At 35.1% G+C, this 19417-nt stretch overlaps 1 protein-coding gene across 1 annotated transcript in view; it reads right to left on the reverse strand.

Annotated features, from left to right (window-relative positions):
• Positions 1 to 515: 515 nt before the first annotated feature.
• The window catches only part of LOC145667108 (uncharacterized), a 28962-nt gene continuing 10060 nt past the window's right edge, over positions 516 to 19417 (reverse strand). Inside the window, exons 3-7 of the mRNA XM_081734847.1 lie at positions 17824 to 17952; positions 11978 to 12085; positions 10348 to 10603; positions 8115 to 8266; positions 516 to 4584 (exon numbers count right to left, since the gene is read on the reverse strand). Coding sequence (XP_081590973.1) covers positions 3038 to 4584; positions 8115 to 8266; positions 10348 to 10603; positions 11978 to 12085; positions 17824 to 17952 — 2192 coding nt within the window. The 3' untranslated portion in view covers positions 516 to 3037. The remainder of the gene's footprint in view (positions 4585 to 8114; positions 8267 to 10347; positions 10604 to 11977; positions 12086 to 17823; positions 17953 to 19417) is intronic.

Below are 19417 nucleotides of genomic sequence, written 5' to 3' on the forward strand. Positions count from 1 at the left end.
AATATAATTTGGTAACGAATTCGCCCGGTATTTCTTATAATATTCGTATGTGTATAATCGGAAAAGACACGCATGTGGCAAATTTCATGTCAAAAGAGCAGTAAATAAGAACAATAAAACGAAAATAAAACTTTCTTGTCCATTTAGCAATATTTTATTTTACTCATTCTAATTTTCGTATTTATAATTCTTTTCCTATGAAATTTACCACAAATATACATTTCCCGATTATACACATAGTATCAGTATTAAAAGTACCCTGCAAAATCATTGTCAAATTATATTCTTACAAGAAGACAGTTATAGATATGCGACAATCATTTTGGACATGAGTGTACAGCTATTACACAACACTTACAGAGAAATCATTGAACTAAAGATTTCATCATAGAATTCCACTAACATATTTAAAAATGACTAGAACCATTCATATGGAAAGAATAATATATTTATTTTCATAATAAATTATACAATAAATAAATACTTGTATTTATTTCTTTTAAATATAAATGGTAATCTTAGTTTAAGCGGAAGAATCGGTAAATGACAGTTAAATAAATTAAGTATTAACGCCTTTATATAATACATAAAAAGTTGCAAGAAGAAAAAAAGGTATAAACATTTAATTGGATAAGACTAGAGATTTTAACGTTCTTAAATTAATATCAAATGATCATAGAATACATATGACTAGAATATCATTTTAAACTTAGCCTAAAAGAGCATTTCAGTTTATCAATATTTGCAAAATTGCAAACATAAGATTACAGAAACGAAAAGAGTATTTTACAAACAAACCTCTTTACACGAAGTACTTCATTCTTACTGGGTTTCAGCAAGAATTGATCAAAAGACTATATATCAGTGGCATTCAAGTTTTTCGAGTACCCCAGGTTGTATAACTCTGCTATATATAATAGGTCTTTCTACATTTTAAAAATGTCTTTCCATTCCTGAGCAATGTATATTAATTGATGTAGGTTTTAATTCTCTATTTCTTACATACTTTCAAGAACAAAGTTTTTTTTTTCATTATCATACATATAATGTCATTTTGCAAAGTTTACTCACAGTTTTCAGTAAGAAATATATTCATAACATGTAAGGCAGGTGCAGGTAAATACGCCATATTAGGGATTTTGGATTTTTTATAGCCTTAATTTTCATGAAACACAAGAACAACGCATGTGCGTTACACAGTAGCTTTTTCCGCGTTTAGAAAAAATGTAGCAATGATGCGACTCACTTCTATTTTGTACCCAAGGTAAAAGAAAAAAGTGTTACAAATTGGCGTATTTACCAACACGCGCAGGTAATTACGCCAAGTCTAGGATTCTACTAGAAACTGTAATAAATGTTGCAACTGCTTACAACGTCTGTATTATACCAACTCAAATATTACTACGTAACATGGCTGAAGCAAAAAATAGAATAACCAAAATTTTACATGAAGATAAAAAGATAAAATGTAAAAACGATAATCTCCAAAGTTGAAATGAAGTTCGAAACTAAATGGTTTTATTCCACAAGAAGATAAACAAACAGTGTCACTGTACAGTGACTTAAAAAGACTACACCGGTATTACATGGAACATTTTGGACAACTGAAAACATGTTTGTCTTCTGCAGTCAGTCCTGCACAAGCTCTGGCGTATTTCGCTGCACCATACTTGGTATTGATTTAGTAGCCATGGAATCACAAATACTAAAATTACACTTACAGAACAAAGTGTTCCTAGATAGACACGAAATAAGGCGTACATTGCTGTAAACAATCGGCAATGTTCTGAGTTAGCACGGTACTAATAACGGATTCTTGCCTTTATTTAAATAATAACGTCCTTCCACGGAATCTTTCCGAAGCAAACAATACTGTACGGCGTACCGGTCTCAGCGGTGTCTTTCGGATTGTTAGTCAAATTGGACTTGGCCAAGACTGTGGCACATATTGGAGGTGTATTCTAGCGGATATCATCGGAAACGTCCCAACAATGAACACTTGGGGTATTTAGATATATATTTGCAGTTATCTTACTTTAAGTGTTTTACTATCTGAATGTTACCTTTGGTGTTTGAATTTTCAGTAAAATAAACAAGTATGGTGTGATAAATATTTTTTTTAAGTTTACATAATTGCTGTAGTCTCTATTTCAATATCTTGTACGAAGCTCCCTTGTGGCTAAGAGGTTAGCGTACGCGCCTTTGGCGTCGGAGACCCGGGTTCAATTCCCGGCGGAAGCTCATGTGGTTCGGATTCAACGTTAAGCTGTAGATCCACATCTCGTATAGCCTAGCTGCTGAAAGGGACGCTAGACCAAAAATCAAGTCCATATATTGCCAATGATACGGGCTGATTTTTTTTAAAATCAGAAGTTTTTTTTTTTCACCAGAACAGATAAGGCTACGGCAAATACGACTTCATCTAATCGCTTGGACTTATGTTTTAAGGTACTTCCAGGTCATGGCTGTCATCTTAAAAACCACCATATTTGTAAAGAAGATTAAATAGGGTATTAAACAACATGATACTTTTCACAAATGTAATGCTGTAGTTATTTCGTTGGTAACTGTAAGGATTGGAAAGTACCGGATTATGATTCGGTAGTATAAATACTTAAATTGTAAGTTTCTATTCCAATTTACACAGATGAGATCAGATTTTAGGGAGTCTCATTAATTTCACAGATAAAAATGATCTCTTGATACTATTGAATCACGCTGCAATAATAACGGAAATCAAAGCCACCACTAAAACTTTAGCACTTTTTAAATGTTACAAAGAGCAAAATTTGAAAACGTGCGGAAATCTTTTGTCCCTATCTATAATATTTATCCCCTCATAGTACACGTTCTATACAGATGTAATAGAATTTGTTTTTATACATACATAATACGTTTATCAAATTAGCAAATAAATTTACTTAAACTAATGGATTTTTCATACAGCATTTTGAAGATGTACAAAGTAATAACACGTAATTTACATTACACAACACGAATACTGGACGGAATATTTTGTTAGGAGTATGACCTGGATTTACAAATGTGTAACTTTATCAGGAGATGGAGGACTATCATATCGAGCATATGTATTCTCAGGAGTACTGTTAGACGATCTGTATTTGCAACCAACTGGTTGCTCTGAGTAGAAATTAGGATTGAAAACCCCTGCAGTAATTTCTTGATTTCTTTGCAGATGACTAATGGAGTCGTACAGAGCATTATTAGACCCTCTGTAATTAAGGTCCAAAACGCTTGCTGAAGGAATCTGACTAAGAGGTGGTAAAACGCTGGTAAGCTCATCGCGAACAATTCCGGACATCATGAGGTAGGTGCGAGGAATAAAAATGAAGACTAGAGCCACGGTAGCTGTGCTAGTCAAACCTGCAACAATACTTGCGTCTTGCCATTGTATTGGAAGCGTCATATAACAGGTACACCAAGCAATCCACAGTACAAAACTCACAGTTGCTGTTATGGTGAAAAACAGTCCTTCTTTGTAATTTCGCTTCGATCGGACAGTAAAAGGACAAACACAAAGTAAAATGACTAGAAGGAACATGTCATATGACAAAGAATAAATCATTAGTGTGTTACGTATGAAACACGTTGTTTTGCTTGCATGTACTGAAGAAAGTTCATCAGAGCTCATTGCCCAAAACTGAACACTCAAGGCAATTTGTACTCCAACAATAAAAATGTACAAAGCTGTTTGTAAGTAACCATTGATGTGACTCATGAACCCTCCATTGTCACAGAATGCTAATAAAAGGCTTCTGGCAACAATGACGGAGAACACCACAGCATAACTCATAGTCGTTCCTAAATACCTGAGTTTGCAAAATGTGCTCGACCCTTCTAGTCCAAACGGAATGACAGAACAATACATGAATATGATTGAGAATAATAAAATAAAAGAAAACCCTGGATTTCCTTCTAAAACATCGCCTTTGCATATACGGACGATTATGAAAATAATAACCACTACACTACACAAAGTTCCCAGAGCAGATATCGAAACGCAGGCAGCAATCCAACTTTCATGGCGCCACTGAAATGATGACGTAGGGTCAAAAATTCTTTGACCATTCAACTTACAAGTACAATCACTACACTGGTTGGCAAATATTTCTGGGAAACGATCACTGGTCCAAAGAACATATCTTTCCCCATTGTATTCGCTTGAAAAAGTTCCAATTTCATGAAGAAATACTGTGTGATTCTTCTGTCGTTTCGCATGAAATAAAATGTACGATTGTTTATCATTTTCATGTAAATTAACACGTAATTCAGTGGCTATTTCTTGAATTCGGGACTCCTTGTACTTGGAAAAAGATAAGGGTGAAACTTTCTTGCATATTTCTGATGTAATATGGCTACAGTTATTGTGTCTTGCTGATTTGAGATGTTGTGCTAAATAAAGAATGGTAGCTACAGTTTCTGGGGAAGAATGAAGAAAAATGGCCGACTCTTTCAGAGTTCCAAGTATTTCATTAATGTTCTCTAAATGAAATAATTCTTCATCAGCAGAAGATCTTTTTCTTCTTAACGTAAGAATAGATTCTGGCATCTTATCACTTCTATCTGCAAAAAAATAAATTAACATTTATGTACACTTATGTGCAAAATTATTGTCGCATGTCTATAAATATGTTATAGGAATATAATTTGATAACAAATTCGCATTTCTTATAATGTTAGTATTTGTATAATCGGCAAAGACATGTATGTAGCAAATTCCATGTTAAAAGAGTAGTAAATAGGAACAATGAAACGAAAATAAAACATTTTTGTCCATTTAGGAACATTTTGTTTTACTCATTCTAATTTTCATATTTATAATAATTTTCCTATGAAATTTACCACAAATATACATTTCCAGATTATACACATAATATCAGTATTAAAAGTACCCTGCAAAATCATTATCAAATTATATTTTTACAAAAGACAGTTATAGTTATGCGACAATCATTTTGGACATGAGCGTACATATAAGGGTGAACCTAAATCAAAGTTACCAGCAACTATTTAATTTACTCTTAACAATAGTATTGTTATAAATTAATGGATTGATCTTAAAATGTACCTGGACTGAGTTCTATATTTCGTTCCGCTAGTACAAAAAGGTTTTTATACTCTTAAGCTACACTATTTTAAAGTTATGTTTTATGAACATAGCCTTGTAGTTTTCCTTAATCCTTTACATACGGCCGTGGCATATAAATACAGCTGATCGTTCTGTTGAGGACAAGTGTGAGAGATAAATACAGAATCTAGGTGGAAAGGACGGGTATGGGTGATAAATACAGAATTTAGGCGGGAAGGATGGGCATTTAGGCTTATAACTAGGATGGGCAAAACCGGTTTTTATAAAAACCGGAGACCGGTTTCTAGAAAAACCGAAATCCGAAAAATCGACATTTCGGTTTTCTCCAAAACCGGTTCGGTTTTTCACCGAATCCAGTTTGGGTTTTCACCGAAACCCGCTTCGGTTTTCTCCAAAACATGTTCGTTTTTTTACCGAAACCGGTTTCGGTGAAAACTTTTGTAAAACACAGAACTATTTCTGAGGAAACGGAATTGCTTACAGAACAAACGAAACACTATTCAGAAATACAAATTTAAAAAACCGGTTTCGGTTTTTACCGAAACCTGTTTTTTTGAAAATTTTCAAAAAACGGTTTCGGTTTTCCTAAAAACCGAAAAACCGGTTTTTGTGTCCACCACTAGTTATAACTCTCATTTGGGTTTAATTTGAAAAATTAGGTTAGCATAAAATTTTAAAGTTAAGTTTCGTTAAGTTAGATTAGGCTAGATCATGTTGGATTAAGTTACATTAGGATAAAGAACGTTTCGGTGGATATTACAGAATATAAGTCTGTACTAGACAAGAAATCACAAAAATCCTGAACAATATGTTAGTAGTTCACCAACTAATGTAATATCTGAATCTTAATTAGCAATTCTATCATTATTTAACTAAAATGTTCTAAAAATTAGAACATATCACATTACTGTTAGTTACCAGATTGTCTAAAAAAACATTGAGCTTTTGAAGGTCAAAATTGAAAGTAACTTTTTTGTGAAAATATATATACACCATTTTGTTCGACAACCTTCTGCCATATTCCCAGCAACACCATAGTCCCGTCGCTGTAGAACTTCTGTAATCTTTGATCAAACAACTGTGATACGTGGCTTTCACAGACCTCTTAGGAAACTTACTTATCACCATTCAGGAAGTTTTGCAGCGATCAAAAGCAATGATAGTCTGATGGTGCTAAATTTGATATATATTGTGGATGCATTAAAACCTCCTAACCAAGTTATCTCGATTTTCACAGGTCATTAAAGATATACACGTCAAGTGCTGTCAGCTTGGTGTAGAACATCATTTTTCTGCTGACCAGTTTCGGCCATTTCTTTTGAATTGTTAGGTACACTTGCACTAATTGTCGACACTACAAGCCCGAGCCTATTGTTCTGCTCGGCGGTAGCAGCTTGTGAAGCACGATGCCCTTCAAATATCACCAAACGCACAGCATAACCTTCCTGGAAGTCAATGTGGGCTTTGTCACAAAGTGTGGAGCTTCTTCTTACTTTGACCACGAAACTTTTTCGCATATTATTGTGGTAGTTATCCACTTTTCATCACTCATGATCAACCACTTCAGAAATGGCTCAAATTCGGCACGTTTCAATAGAGATTCGTAGATTGAAATTCAATCGAGTAAATGTTCTTGAATCAGATCATGTGGCACTCATACATTGAGTTTCTTTTTGTAGCCAGCTTTCTTGAAATGGTTTTAGTACTCTTTGGAGATGAATGATTATGCCATTGGTGATGTCATAACTGCTTTACTAGGCGCTCTTGCTCTACTTTCGTCTGAATATCGTAAATTTTTGATGCGATTAGTCACCCACAACGAGGAGTAGCTTGGACATCGAAACTTCCAGGACAAAAGCGACTGAACCCTTTTTGGCTGTTGCCTTTGATAACGTAGCCTCTCCATAAATAGCACAATTATTTTCATGGACCTGCGCAGCATTTGCGCCTTTATTGAAATAAAATTGTACAATGTAGCACAGTTTTGGAAAGTTCACTCGCTTCACTACGCAATGCGTCTGATCTTAAAATTTCCACCATTTTATTTTTATTTATTTATTTTTATTTTTTTTTACATCAAAAGGCCTGTCAGATATCAGAAGGCCTGACCCGTTATGACTGTTACCCTGAAATTTAGGACACTAACATAAAGTTCATTGCCACCTCGTGTATCTGCGAAACTACTACAAATATGAGAAAACGCAAAAACACGTCCGTCATTATTATGAGGGGCTTGAATTTTGAGCTATAAAAAGTCCATCCCATATACTCCCACATAGAGGTACGAGAGGTCAACTTGAAAATTTCAAATGGCAAAGGGGATCGAGTAATATGTCGTTAGAAATTTCTTGACAAGAGAAATATTTTGCCAAAAGTTTCAAGTCGCTATGTTGACCCCAACCAAATTGATGGGGGTTCACATTTTGTGTCCATAAGGCCCGTTGCTATCCCGTGTACCTTCGAAACGACTGGATATGAGAAAAAGCAAAAACACGTCTGTCATTATTTCAAGAGGTTGCAATTTTGTGCTATAAAATTTCCTCCCCATACCCCCCAAATAGGGGTAGAGCGACAATTTCGATGCCATTTAAATTCAAATGCAGCCCCCCCAACTTGAGGGAGGGGAAGATATATATAATCGAATATGACCGATGTTAATGTCGGATCCATAGTTTTCGAGGTCACTGAGACGAACAGTAACACTTCCGATGCCGTTTAAATCCAAATTCAGCCCTCCATGTCCAAAATGAAACGTATTCTCTCCGTGCGAAGAACGAGTATCCTCCTATCTATAATAAAAATAATGATAAGCAGGTTTATTCAGCCTTATATCATTATGACATAACAATAATTATGGCATTCAGTGCACTAACAATAACATCCAACTTCTGCTCTAATGTCGAATAAATAATGTTTTACTATTAATTCATGAGTTGAAATTAACTTTTCCATACGTTTCGTAAATATGACATACTTGTTACACATAGAAAAGAAACATAATTACCTATTACGAAAGTTTCGATATTATTATTTGGTGATACTATCAAAATGTTTCTATTGTTGGAATGTAACTCATGGTTGTGGTTCAGAAAAGCTTCAATCTCTTGAATTGTACCAAAAATAACTAAAGAGGATCGGAATTTGATCAGAATATCCCTGGAAAGAAGAAAATTATTCCATTAAAAGAAATATCTCATGGTTAATAAATACGTCTACAAAATGACAATATAAAAAATGTCTAAAAATATTCAAATTCAGCACAATTACTCTTAAAATATTCTTAATATTTCTGTTGAACAAAATTTGCTTTCTGATTTACTACATCTAATGATAAACGCTGCTAAGACGCACCAGTAACATTTACTGAGACTTTTAGTAACAAAACTTACTATCAATATTTCTTATGTACTTATGACATGTGTATTATTCCTGAAATGAATGTAACGTTCACCACTGAAATGTAAGATTATTGGATAATTTTACACATTAGAAATGTTTCATTGTGACAACTTTCAACAGAAAACATTATAAACAATGCTGAAATCTTGTAATATTTTAAACATTACATATTTTCGGGTTGAATTCCCTATAAGGGATTGAAAGTCTCTGGAGCTCCAAGTAGAACATAATCAAATCGGAACAATTGAGGTCTTCAACTTGACCATTCTTGCCACAGATCTTTAGGTGTCATCGGAAGCGATAAAAAGTTAATCTATGACTCGAGTAATAAGGAAATCGAAAGAAGTACTTAAATGGTATATTTTTTATTTATATTTCCCACAAAGTAAACACTCAATTATACTTAGTTTTGTAATAAATCTGAAGGGTACAAAATTACACATGTGAGTATATCATGTAATATATGTTAAATTTACAACGCAACCCGGAGTTGAGGATGGTATAACTTTTGATCCAAAAGTGATGCACATATAACGTTTATACCAACATGAATCCTTGTTCATGGAATTATTTTTAACACCTTGGCTACCATGTGTATGGATTTCCATACACACAGCTCCTTCGTGCAGCGCCTCGTGTATGGTTTTCGATACACACAAATATATATTGCACTTTTTCACGTTCGCTCTATAGGTGTGTATGCTGTTACATATATATGGCATAGAAGTGAAAATTTAATATCCACGCCGCGTGTATGCAAAACCATACACAAAGAAAATTATACATTTATGGGGTTAAAACAAAGTATTAGTGGCGGATTGTTGCCCGTGGCGCACAGATGAGAAAGGTCAAAATATATAGTAGCGGGGCAACGTGTTAAACAACGCGCTAACATCAAGTTCACCCTTACAGAGGCCTCATCCGATTGGTTATCGCTAGAAATGGAACGCTTGTTTCACTGCCATAGAGGCTGAGCTACCCCACCTAACCAAAATAAAAATTAACGACGGAATGCCCATTCATAGAGTTACGTGCCATTTCACATGCTTCGTAAAAGTTTTCGTTTATACTTTCTTGTTACATCAATCAACACTACGTAGATACTAACAAAATTCAATCACTGTTTCCCGGTTTAAAAAACATCTAAGTGAACAAGGATTCTTGTTGGTATATGCGTTATATGTATACCACTTCTAATACAAAAGTTTTACCATCCCCAATTCCGGATTGCATCGTAAATTTAACAGTCTCTAGTAAGCACAAAAACAAATGAACATAAGTTATTCAACATTAAATCCTTCATGATTTCATTTACGTTATTCATTTATTTATTGAATACTACAAATTCCCCCAATTACAGTGTTTTGTGTCAGTACATGTGCCTTTGGTACACGAGGTCCCGAGTTCGATTCTCCGCGGGAGAGCATCGAACGGACTACAGTGATTCATATATCACTTTAAATCCTAAGCCCTTTTCTGTATGGTCTCATTTACGACAAAATATGTGTATACAAATCAACAAGCCCTACCTATATATATATATATATATATATATATATATATATATATATATATATATATATATATATATATATATATATATATATATGTTGGTAGGACTTAATAATACTTAGAACTCTGTGTTTAAAAAACAATTAAATAGATTATTTTGTGTACCAATTAATCTCTACAGTAGGATGGTTCTTAGTTAACACTGATTACGATGGTATTATATATTACTATATTTGTACCCACTCGCATCTATTCGGTATATATCACATCTATTATATAGAACATATTTGTTACTAATATTTGCACTATTAAGTGTTGGTACTTACGAACTGTAAAGCCTTTCAAATGTAGCTATACTTTCAATGCAGATTCCTCTTTCGATAGCATATTCTTTAACAATTTTTGCGGCATTCTCATTGGGCACCACAACAGATATAACAGTCCAATTAAACTCCTCAAGAACTACGAAGGAAGCATTAAAGAGATCATACATTGGATGCTCTGGAATTATTGTTACTGGAATATCCAATAACTCGGTCAAAGATGAAATGTGATTGGCAATTCGAGAAGTTGTTATTAGTCCTGTAGAAATATAGAAAAACGCATAACAGTAAAAGGAAATATTTTTTTAGAATTCTAAGATTAATGTGTGGCTAGATCTCAACTTTGGAAAAGCTCATTTAAGGGTCCTTTTATGGAGCGAGAGGTTGCAGAAACAAGCTTTTCATCTGTTAAATGTTTAAAACCTGGACACAAAACTAGTAGTTAATTTTAATTTTCCTTTATTTATACACAATTGGAAATAATTTTAAGTATTTTGTATTTTAGTGATAATTTAAAAGCAGGCATAATGACGCCATTACTGTAACAAGTGTTGCGCATCATTATAAAAAATATATACCAGAGATCAGCGTTCTTTAAAATTACTTTTTCGGTCATTAGAAACACATTTTTAAAAAACAAATTTATGTATTCATTCTAATATTTGGCTATATTAAAGTATTAAAAGTTCAATTTGTCGTTGTACAGCTACCTTGTGAATTAATAATTACCCGATTTGGACTGTTAACAGGTTTTCGTGAAGTCCACAAAGCGCCCAGGGAATTACTACTTTTTCTGATGTTTCCAACTGATGAAGTTGTTGTAGCACAGGTTGGACCATAATTGTGTATATGACTTTGACTGACTATAGTATTTGTAATTCTGGACAAAAAGTTTCGAAATGGCAACATTGTGTAGCCTGAGAGTGGGGATGGAGCACCGTCATACTATGGCATACCAATGCGAGAATAACTGAATGAAACATTCCCGAACCGTTGTGGGTCTGTGGAGTGGCGAGTTCGATCTCCCGATTTGACACTACCTGACTTTTTCTTATGGGGTATTTTAAAGGACAAAGTGCATCAACATCACATACGCAATTTGGCCGAACTACGGGAAGCTACCACAGAAGAGTTCCACAGGATATCAGTACGGGTCTGTCAACCTGCTTATGACAACGTTGTTCTTCCTCTCCAAATATGTATCAGTTTGGATGATGAAAATGAAATGAAATGAAATCTTTGTTTTACGTCCCAGGTTATGCCGGTGAGGCTAAAGGAGACGGTGATGATGAGTAATGAATGAAATGGTGGAATGAAGAAAGTGGGAGGAAACGGGAGAACCCCGAGGAAACCACTGAGCCACCGCGGCCCCAATTTGGATGATGCATTGGTAGACCATGCTATGGAGAACAGAGATTAACATTCTTGTAAGGAAAAGTATGTGAGTAATGTGTTTAATTTTATGTTGAAGGTACCGGTATGCTGCTAGTTTCTTTACCGCAGTCTTTGAAACATCACATACATAATTGTGGGTCACCCTGTACATATAGCTTAAAAAGTTCACGTAGTGTATTATTTGTAAGAAATTGTGTGGTTAAGTATTTTTAAGGCCTATACGTTGTCTTTAACTTACCTAGATTATAGGCGCCATCACAATCCAACAACCCTTGCTCCACTATAGCTTTACTCGCTGCCTTTGGAACGTCCGTAGATGCGCTGCACATGTCATATATTGCAAGACCTAGAAACACAGTGAATATATTATGCATAAGAATAGGAATGAATAGAAACAGTTTTAGAATTTCAATGAATTTGTATGTATTGTAGGGACGTTGGGCATCGAACCGAAGGCTATTTTGTTTTACGTAGTGAACAAATACAAGTCAATAAAATAGTTTTTTTTTTCAATAACATGTGGAACAAACACCTTGGTTTTTCTGTCTTACTTACCATTGCCAACGAAACAAAAGATTTCTCGAGTCCCATGGGCAAAACAAGTTCCCCGAACTTTAGTTCTCAAACACTGTTTTTAGTGTTACGTGATTCATGGTATAAACACTACAAATTGATAAAGTGGTTGCATGAGCAATAATGAAAAAGATTTATCAACATTTAAAAATGTTAACACAATATACCCCAATAATAATAATTATAAATGTTATATTACGCCGTTTGTACACCTCTCCTGACACGGAAGGATTCTGAGAATTTCTAGATGAAATTAACGGAAAATCAAGGCATAAATTTCCAAAATGAGACGAAGCCATTTTCGAGACGAGTCGAGAAAAACTTTCCGAGGAACTTTCTACAAAAGTTTTATGGTACGAGACGAGAAAACTTTATTTCTCTTCTTGCAGGTAACACTAGTCATTCTGAACATTCTGCGATTCTCCATTTCCCCATCTCTCAACATTCTTTCTGCTCTATTTCATTTACCCATTTCTCGGTGCCTGACACACTGAGAAATGGGGAAACAACCACCAACAAGAGAAAGACTTACGACGAACGTGGCTACACCACGGTGGTTGCAGCAGAATCGTTATTTTTGATACAAAAGTGACGAAGGTCAGACCGGGATTTTGAGGATTACGGTACCAGACAGAACCTTCTGAGCAGCCTTCGTGTTTCGGGAGAAACACTTCAACGTCTTAGACAATCTGAAACTCTGCTACCATCAGACCAGGTTGTGTAGGTCCGAATGATCCAGAGTAGTTCGATTACCACCAGGGTTGGCAAGGTAATTTACTTGTTATGTATTTTACATAAATTACGCGTAATTTACTAGTAATATACGTCATGTAGAAAAACAGTTTTTTACGCAGACGTAGAAAACTATATTTCTTTCATTAAAACTAAGATCATTTTGAATAGTCGGTTATATTGTAAGCTTAGTTTTCTTATTTAAGCATTAAAACATTATTATCTTCTAAACATTATATTGAAAAGTAATGAATGATTTCATGCGAAATCATAGTAATAAAAGATAATTTTGGATAGCCCCTCGCCGGCCCACTACTACTATCCACCTATTAGTGCGCGCACAAGCACAACCACCCAAGATATAAGCACACACATTAAAAATATGTGTTGGTTCGGATATGTTTGAAAGTATCAAGTAATCTTTTGATTATAACAATTTATTGTTATACCTTTGCAGCTTTTAATATAAAACTCGAAACATTTCAGTATACTTTGAAACTTCTATTAGAGAAGAAAGAGACATTGACTATTAGGCTCATTTCACATTCATATTACACACTAACACACATATAACTGATACGAAAAATACTGAACAGAATATTGAAGTAATGAAATTTTAGAATAAACTGGTTTGTTTTTCTTCCACGTCCCAACGACACTATATATACCACTTCACTTAGCACTGGGACATATTGAATTTTCGATGTAAAAGTTATTAGATTCTCATTTTAAACACACACAACTGAAAGAATATAAAAGCACCCAATAGAACATTATACTACATTTTTCGGAATGAACTCATTTATTTTGCTCTTTTCTTCCAAGTCCAACAACACTAAATATATTACTTCCCTTAGCACTGGACTATCATTTGAACTTTTAATGTAGAATTTTTTGATGCTCATAAAAAATAGACAAAACTGAAGAAAATACTCAACAGAATATTGAACTACTTGTTTCTTCGTTGTTTATGGAAAGAAACAATTTGTCTTTCTTCTTAGTTCGAATACTGAATATATTTCATTTGGTTCCAATAACACTGAGTATATCATTTCATTTAAAACTTAGCCATTATTTTAATTCTAAAAAAAAAAAAAAAAAATGTTACATGCCATTTCCATTATAGTTTAGGACAATTCGGACACAATACTCTTAATCACACTAATATTCATAACTTGAGTGGTCTTATAATTTGAGGGTGTACTGTATTTGAAGTAGTTTCTTCTAACGTTCGAAGCTGAGCCGGTTCCTTGTGACGTTATGGACAAAGGGCCAATTTGAGAAAAGTCTTTCAATTTGCGCTGAAGATGCTAGGATGTTCAGTAACTTCATAGCAAATTCCGACAACTCCTTATGTTGCCGAGTAGCGAAATACCAGAATGTGCGTGATGTTGTAATTCCCTTCTTCATAAGTTCTTCAAATTTTCCTCGATATTGTTGGTAGCTAGTTATTCCTGAAGGGCCGAGGTTTTCCAACAGAAACTCCTCTACTTGTTCGTGATGCTTTTCTCAGACATTGCAGAAAGTCGTCACAAATGGAGACCACGAAGGCTTACCATTGTTGTTGTATTGCACAATAGTTTCTCCCACGGCTTCTCTAGCACAAAACTTTTCTCGATTACAGAGGGTTTAAAACATGAAACATGATGAAATGGGTTTTGAACAGTCACGTATTATACAATGCTACATTACAAAGCCAATACAAAATTCCCAGTTTATGCTTACGGATTAAGTTTTGCAAAATCCAGCTAGATTCCATACAATTTTAGGAAGAATTTTTTTAAAGCTCAGCGCGTAGAACGTTTTCTTTTAATTTGTAGACCTGTTTCTAATTTTTTACGTACTTTACGTAATTTACGTAAATTACGCGTTTTTACGCGTATTTTACGCGTCACGTAGAAAACCTTTTTTTACGCGTAATACCACGCAAAGCAGCTTCTTGTCTCTGACCCGATGTGTCTCTGAGCCAGTTTTAATGACGATTTCAAATAAGATCAAAATTTCAATGGAAAGAAGAGCTTAAAATCAGGTGCCAGGTAAAACCTTTCACCTATCCCCTTCTGAGCTACCCTTTGTCTTTCCCATTATTCTGCCCAAATCTAATTAGTTTGTAACTACACTTTCTTTTTCATTATTCTGCCCATATTTAGTTTGTGCATTATTCAGATCGTACAGTGGGACATGAGACTTATAACAACGTACCGTTAGTTCATTCGTCCGCAACTCTACATGGCAACTCTTGAGCGAAAGCGAAGTTTCCACAATTTTGTTGTTCGTAATAGATAGCTAGAGAGATTTCCTCGGCCAAGTTCGTTATCCAACGGAGACAATCCGTTAACATCTTCACTGATAAATCTGACTTTAACGTGCCTATCTGTATCCCATTTAAAATCTTAATGTTCCTTAGCTTGTATGCAATCTGCACAGTAGCAAAGTATTGTTGGTTGCTTATAATAAAGGATATGAAATCGTGTTATCTTTACTACCTTAAAGGAGCAGTTCGACTTAGAAATGCAATTTTTACAATTTATTTCCACTTGTAGAATTGAAAATTCTAAAAGGAATGGTGTTTGTTTGATCGCGATACGTTCAGTCGTTAGCGAGTAACAGAGAAAGAAAGATTTTGTTATGACGTCATAGGTGGGCAAGGAGCGAGAGCAGGCTTACATACTACACAGTGCCAGGCATTTCGTTTGTAAGAGGTGCGATGGCGCGTTCTAAGTGCGGTTTTCTTTTCCAGAACTAATTGCAAAGACTTACAAATATCATCTACAAGTAGAAAATGATATCTGATGGTGGGCTGTACAAACGTTTTTATAATATTATAAAACGTATCCTATAAAGCATGAGTTCAACGTTAAAAAAAAAAAAAAAAAAAAAAAACACCGAAACCAATATGTAAATGGATGGCGGACGAGATTGCTGCAACACCTAAGTATCTTTTCTTTAATCATTCTCCCGATTCCCAAACATAAGTATGTTCATTTTCACGTTTTGTTGCAATTTTTAACGCTGACCCTATAATTTTGTACTTCAAGGTATGTATAGGAGCGTAACATATGAGGCAAAAATGAAATAACATCTGTAAAGTTTGTCAGAATACGAAAAACACTTCACCGGTTAAATTTCTTTTATTCTCATAGCTGTCCGCGGAACAACTCTCATCACCCGTTTCATCATCATTGTCACATGATGCAGAGAAATTAAACGATGGATCAATGTCTTGAGGAACAGTCATCGTCACTGATTCCTTCTTCAAGCCGGTATATTTCACTCCCTAATTCACATTGTATAGCTTATTTCTAAAGCAGTATCTTCAGAATCATGAGTGACATCGTCTTTATTACCCTCTAATGCCTCGTCTTGACTGCAACCATCAATTGCGTCTTGTACGATATTTGTACGTTGGTAACTGGACATAGATCGGTGCTTGTTTAATGGCTCGGATTTTAAACCTTTCAATAATATACTTGGAACAGCATTCTTTCTCAGTTTGCGTGTAAATAATTCTCCTGTCATTAGCCAGAAGTGGATCTAGACGGTAAAAACTCACGGGGGGGGGGGGAGGAGTCAGAACTCAGACTATGATATGTATATCATGTTTACTAAAAACTTTCAAAAATATTTGAATAATAGCTTAAATAAATTTTGTCACTCAAAAACTGGGGGTCCTAGGCCCCCGTCCCCAGCCTAGATCCGCCACTGGCATTAACTTTTCTTTCAGTAAACTTGACTTCTCGAAGGCAGGCTCTTCAAGATGTTTGGAACACGAGTGGTTTTATTTGGTACATTTTTTCCCCATTGATTTTCTTGAGCCATAATTTATATCGATCTGGTGATTTCTCACGACTTAGAAACGTAAGAAAAGATACTTTACGTCCTCAGCTTCAATTGCACAAGAATTACAATCGAAAACACAGCAGGTGTTAGGCATTTCTACTTCACTTCACAGACACAGCACGCGCTGTACTAACACGTGTTTCCTACTTCACACTAGTGTTTCTTTCAGAAAAAAATCATTATTTTTACACAGTACTATTATATTTATTACATTATAGACGTATTATTTTGGTCTCCTCCGGGGAAATCTCTCAGAGCTCCGGGAGACAGTGCCACCCTAAAAACACGTCTGGAAGAAACACTGTTTCGCACAACAAACATAATTTCTGCTCTCTCTCTCTACTCTTTTTTATACTAATGCTATAGGAAAAACAACTAACAAAAACTTCCCTCAAAAATTCAACACAGAGCAAGACTGCTAACAAATCCAAAACACAATCTATTAAATCGAACGCACTATTAAAGGTTTATCAGCTGCGTACAAGGGAGTAGTTGCTGACTCACATTGAGTTTCTCGCGTATCCCACCAATGACGTCACCATTTACGATTCATCAAAAACAAATGTTTGTAGAAGCTGAACGAGACGGCCTATCAAGATATAAAATAATACGGGTCTCTTATTTTTTGTTTCTCTTTCTATTGAACCAAACTTGTTTTTAACTCGAACTGCTCCTTTAACAGAGTTTATTTCTAAATTATTTTTCATCCTTCTCAAATTTTGTTCAGATGTTTTACCCTTTTTCTTTTAGCCAGATTTGCATTTCGTTCCACACCTTCTAAAACATTTGTGTACCTTTTTTTAAACCTATTTTTGGCATAGATAATGTAGTATAAAGAAGAGAAATCAGCCATTTTCTCCACATTTCGTATAGGACATGAGACTTCCTTTAATTCTCAACCTGTATACTACACTACTATAGACATCTGAGAAATCTTACCAATCTTAAATTCGTGTATGTATTCCAGTTCATTTAATCGATTTATAGTCCATGCAGCTGCTGCCACCTGTTGTCGTCCTTCTCTAACAGGTATGTCACAAATGGGGCCATTGTGCAAATCCAATAGCCCTGTAGATGTAAATCAAGAAAAACAATATTAGAGAACTATTGAATTGACATAGTAACTCCTATGACTAAAGTCTTTCTCACTTTTAGAAAGTAGTACATCAGAACGTGACGTCATGCGACGCGACGTTGCCATTCGTACGTATTTTATAGTGGTAGAAATAGTGAGCCTCTAACGAACGGACGGGGATTCAGTAATAATAATGTCAATGCAACAAATGATTAGTTTTGAGCATTGTATTGTGTAATTTTAAAGAGTTCTCTTAATTCACAGGTCACAAATTAATAAATAGCAATTGTAATCCCGATGTACAATAGTGAAAACAGCTTATTTGAGTTAATATTGTCAAACCTATCCTATTGCAAAGAAGACCGTAGCTTGTGGGAGGAAGAGAGCAACGGCCCTTCCAGGGAAGCTCCCCGCCGTTCGAGGGGGTCCACTTTAAGACAAAATTTTCTTATTCCATATACGATGTGAACATGAAATTATAAATGAAGCACCAAACAGGTTCACTACATTATATAAACAAAACAGCACACAAAAGGTCAATAAAACAAAAATGAGTCATGGGCCCATTTCAGTAAAAATGTACTATTAGGGGCCCTAGAAATAATATTTATTCGTATGGCTTTAAGATTTGTCAATATTGTCCCCTTAATTAATTTGCTACGTATGAAACGGGCCCATGGCCTTAACTAACGGCCCCGCAGACGTTGTCGTGCAGGAGGGCCCACAGGCTCCGAGGGGCCCATAAAAGTAAGAGAAAGATGGAAAGAGGGGGGCCAAGAATTAGAAAAACAACTTTTTCGAGGGGGCCCAAATGCTCGTATTATTGCTTGCCCCGCCACCAGAAAAATCTAAGTTACGGCTCTGATTGCAAGAAATGTCAACAGTATATTCTACTTTCATTATTTATCTACTGTAAAAAATAACCACATTATTTAAAGGTTTTCGACACTTTTATATTTGAGCGGAGGTAAATCTGTTATCTTACTTGAGTCATGTTTCTCCTCTTGTTATCGAGTGCAGTAGCATTTGCAAGTACTGATATTAATACATTGAATTACACAGATCATAATATTATAAACAAGTAAAAATGCTTTGATAAATATTTACACAAAGTGACTTGTTCCATTCATCTCTCACTTATTCTGCGAATATACGCAAGTCACATCTTAAAGCAATAGTGTATTATACGCACATGAGTAATTGTAGTAAACAACTCTTAATCTTTTCTGACTGAAAAGAGCACAATTCTCTAGTGTCTACGTTGCTATGAGGTATTTTACGTATTTTCGTTTCAGTGTCTTCTATGATTGAGACACAGTTTAGTAAGCTTTCAAGTAAACACATATGTTCCACGTTACATCCAGAGATAGGGTGGGTCAGTGGGTCGTGGGTCAACAGGGCGTGAAACAAGTAATTCACTCTGACCCACTGACCCACCGCCCCAATCTGCACAGTGCA

Source organism: Thermobia domestica, chromosome 12 (assembly GCF_964235325.1).
Source record: "Thermobia domestica chromosome 12, izTheDome1.hap1.1, whole genome shotgun sequence".
NCBI classification, from domain to species: Eukaryota; Metazoa; Arthropoda; class Insecta; order Zygentoma; family Lepismatidae; genus Thermobia; species Thermobia domestica.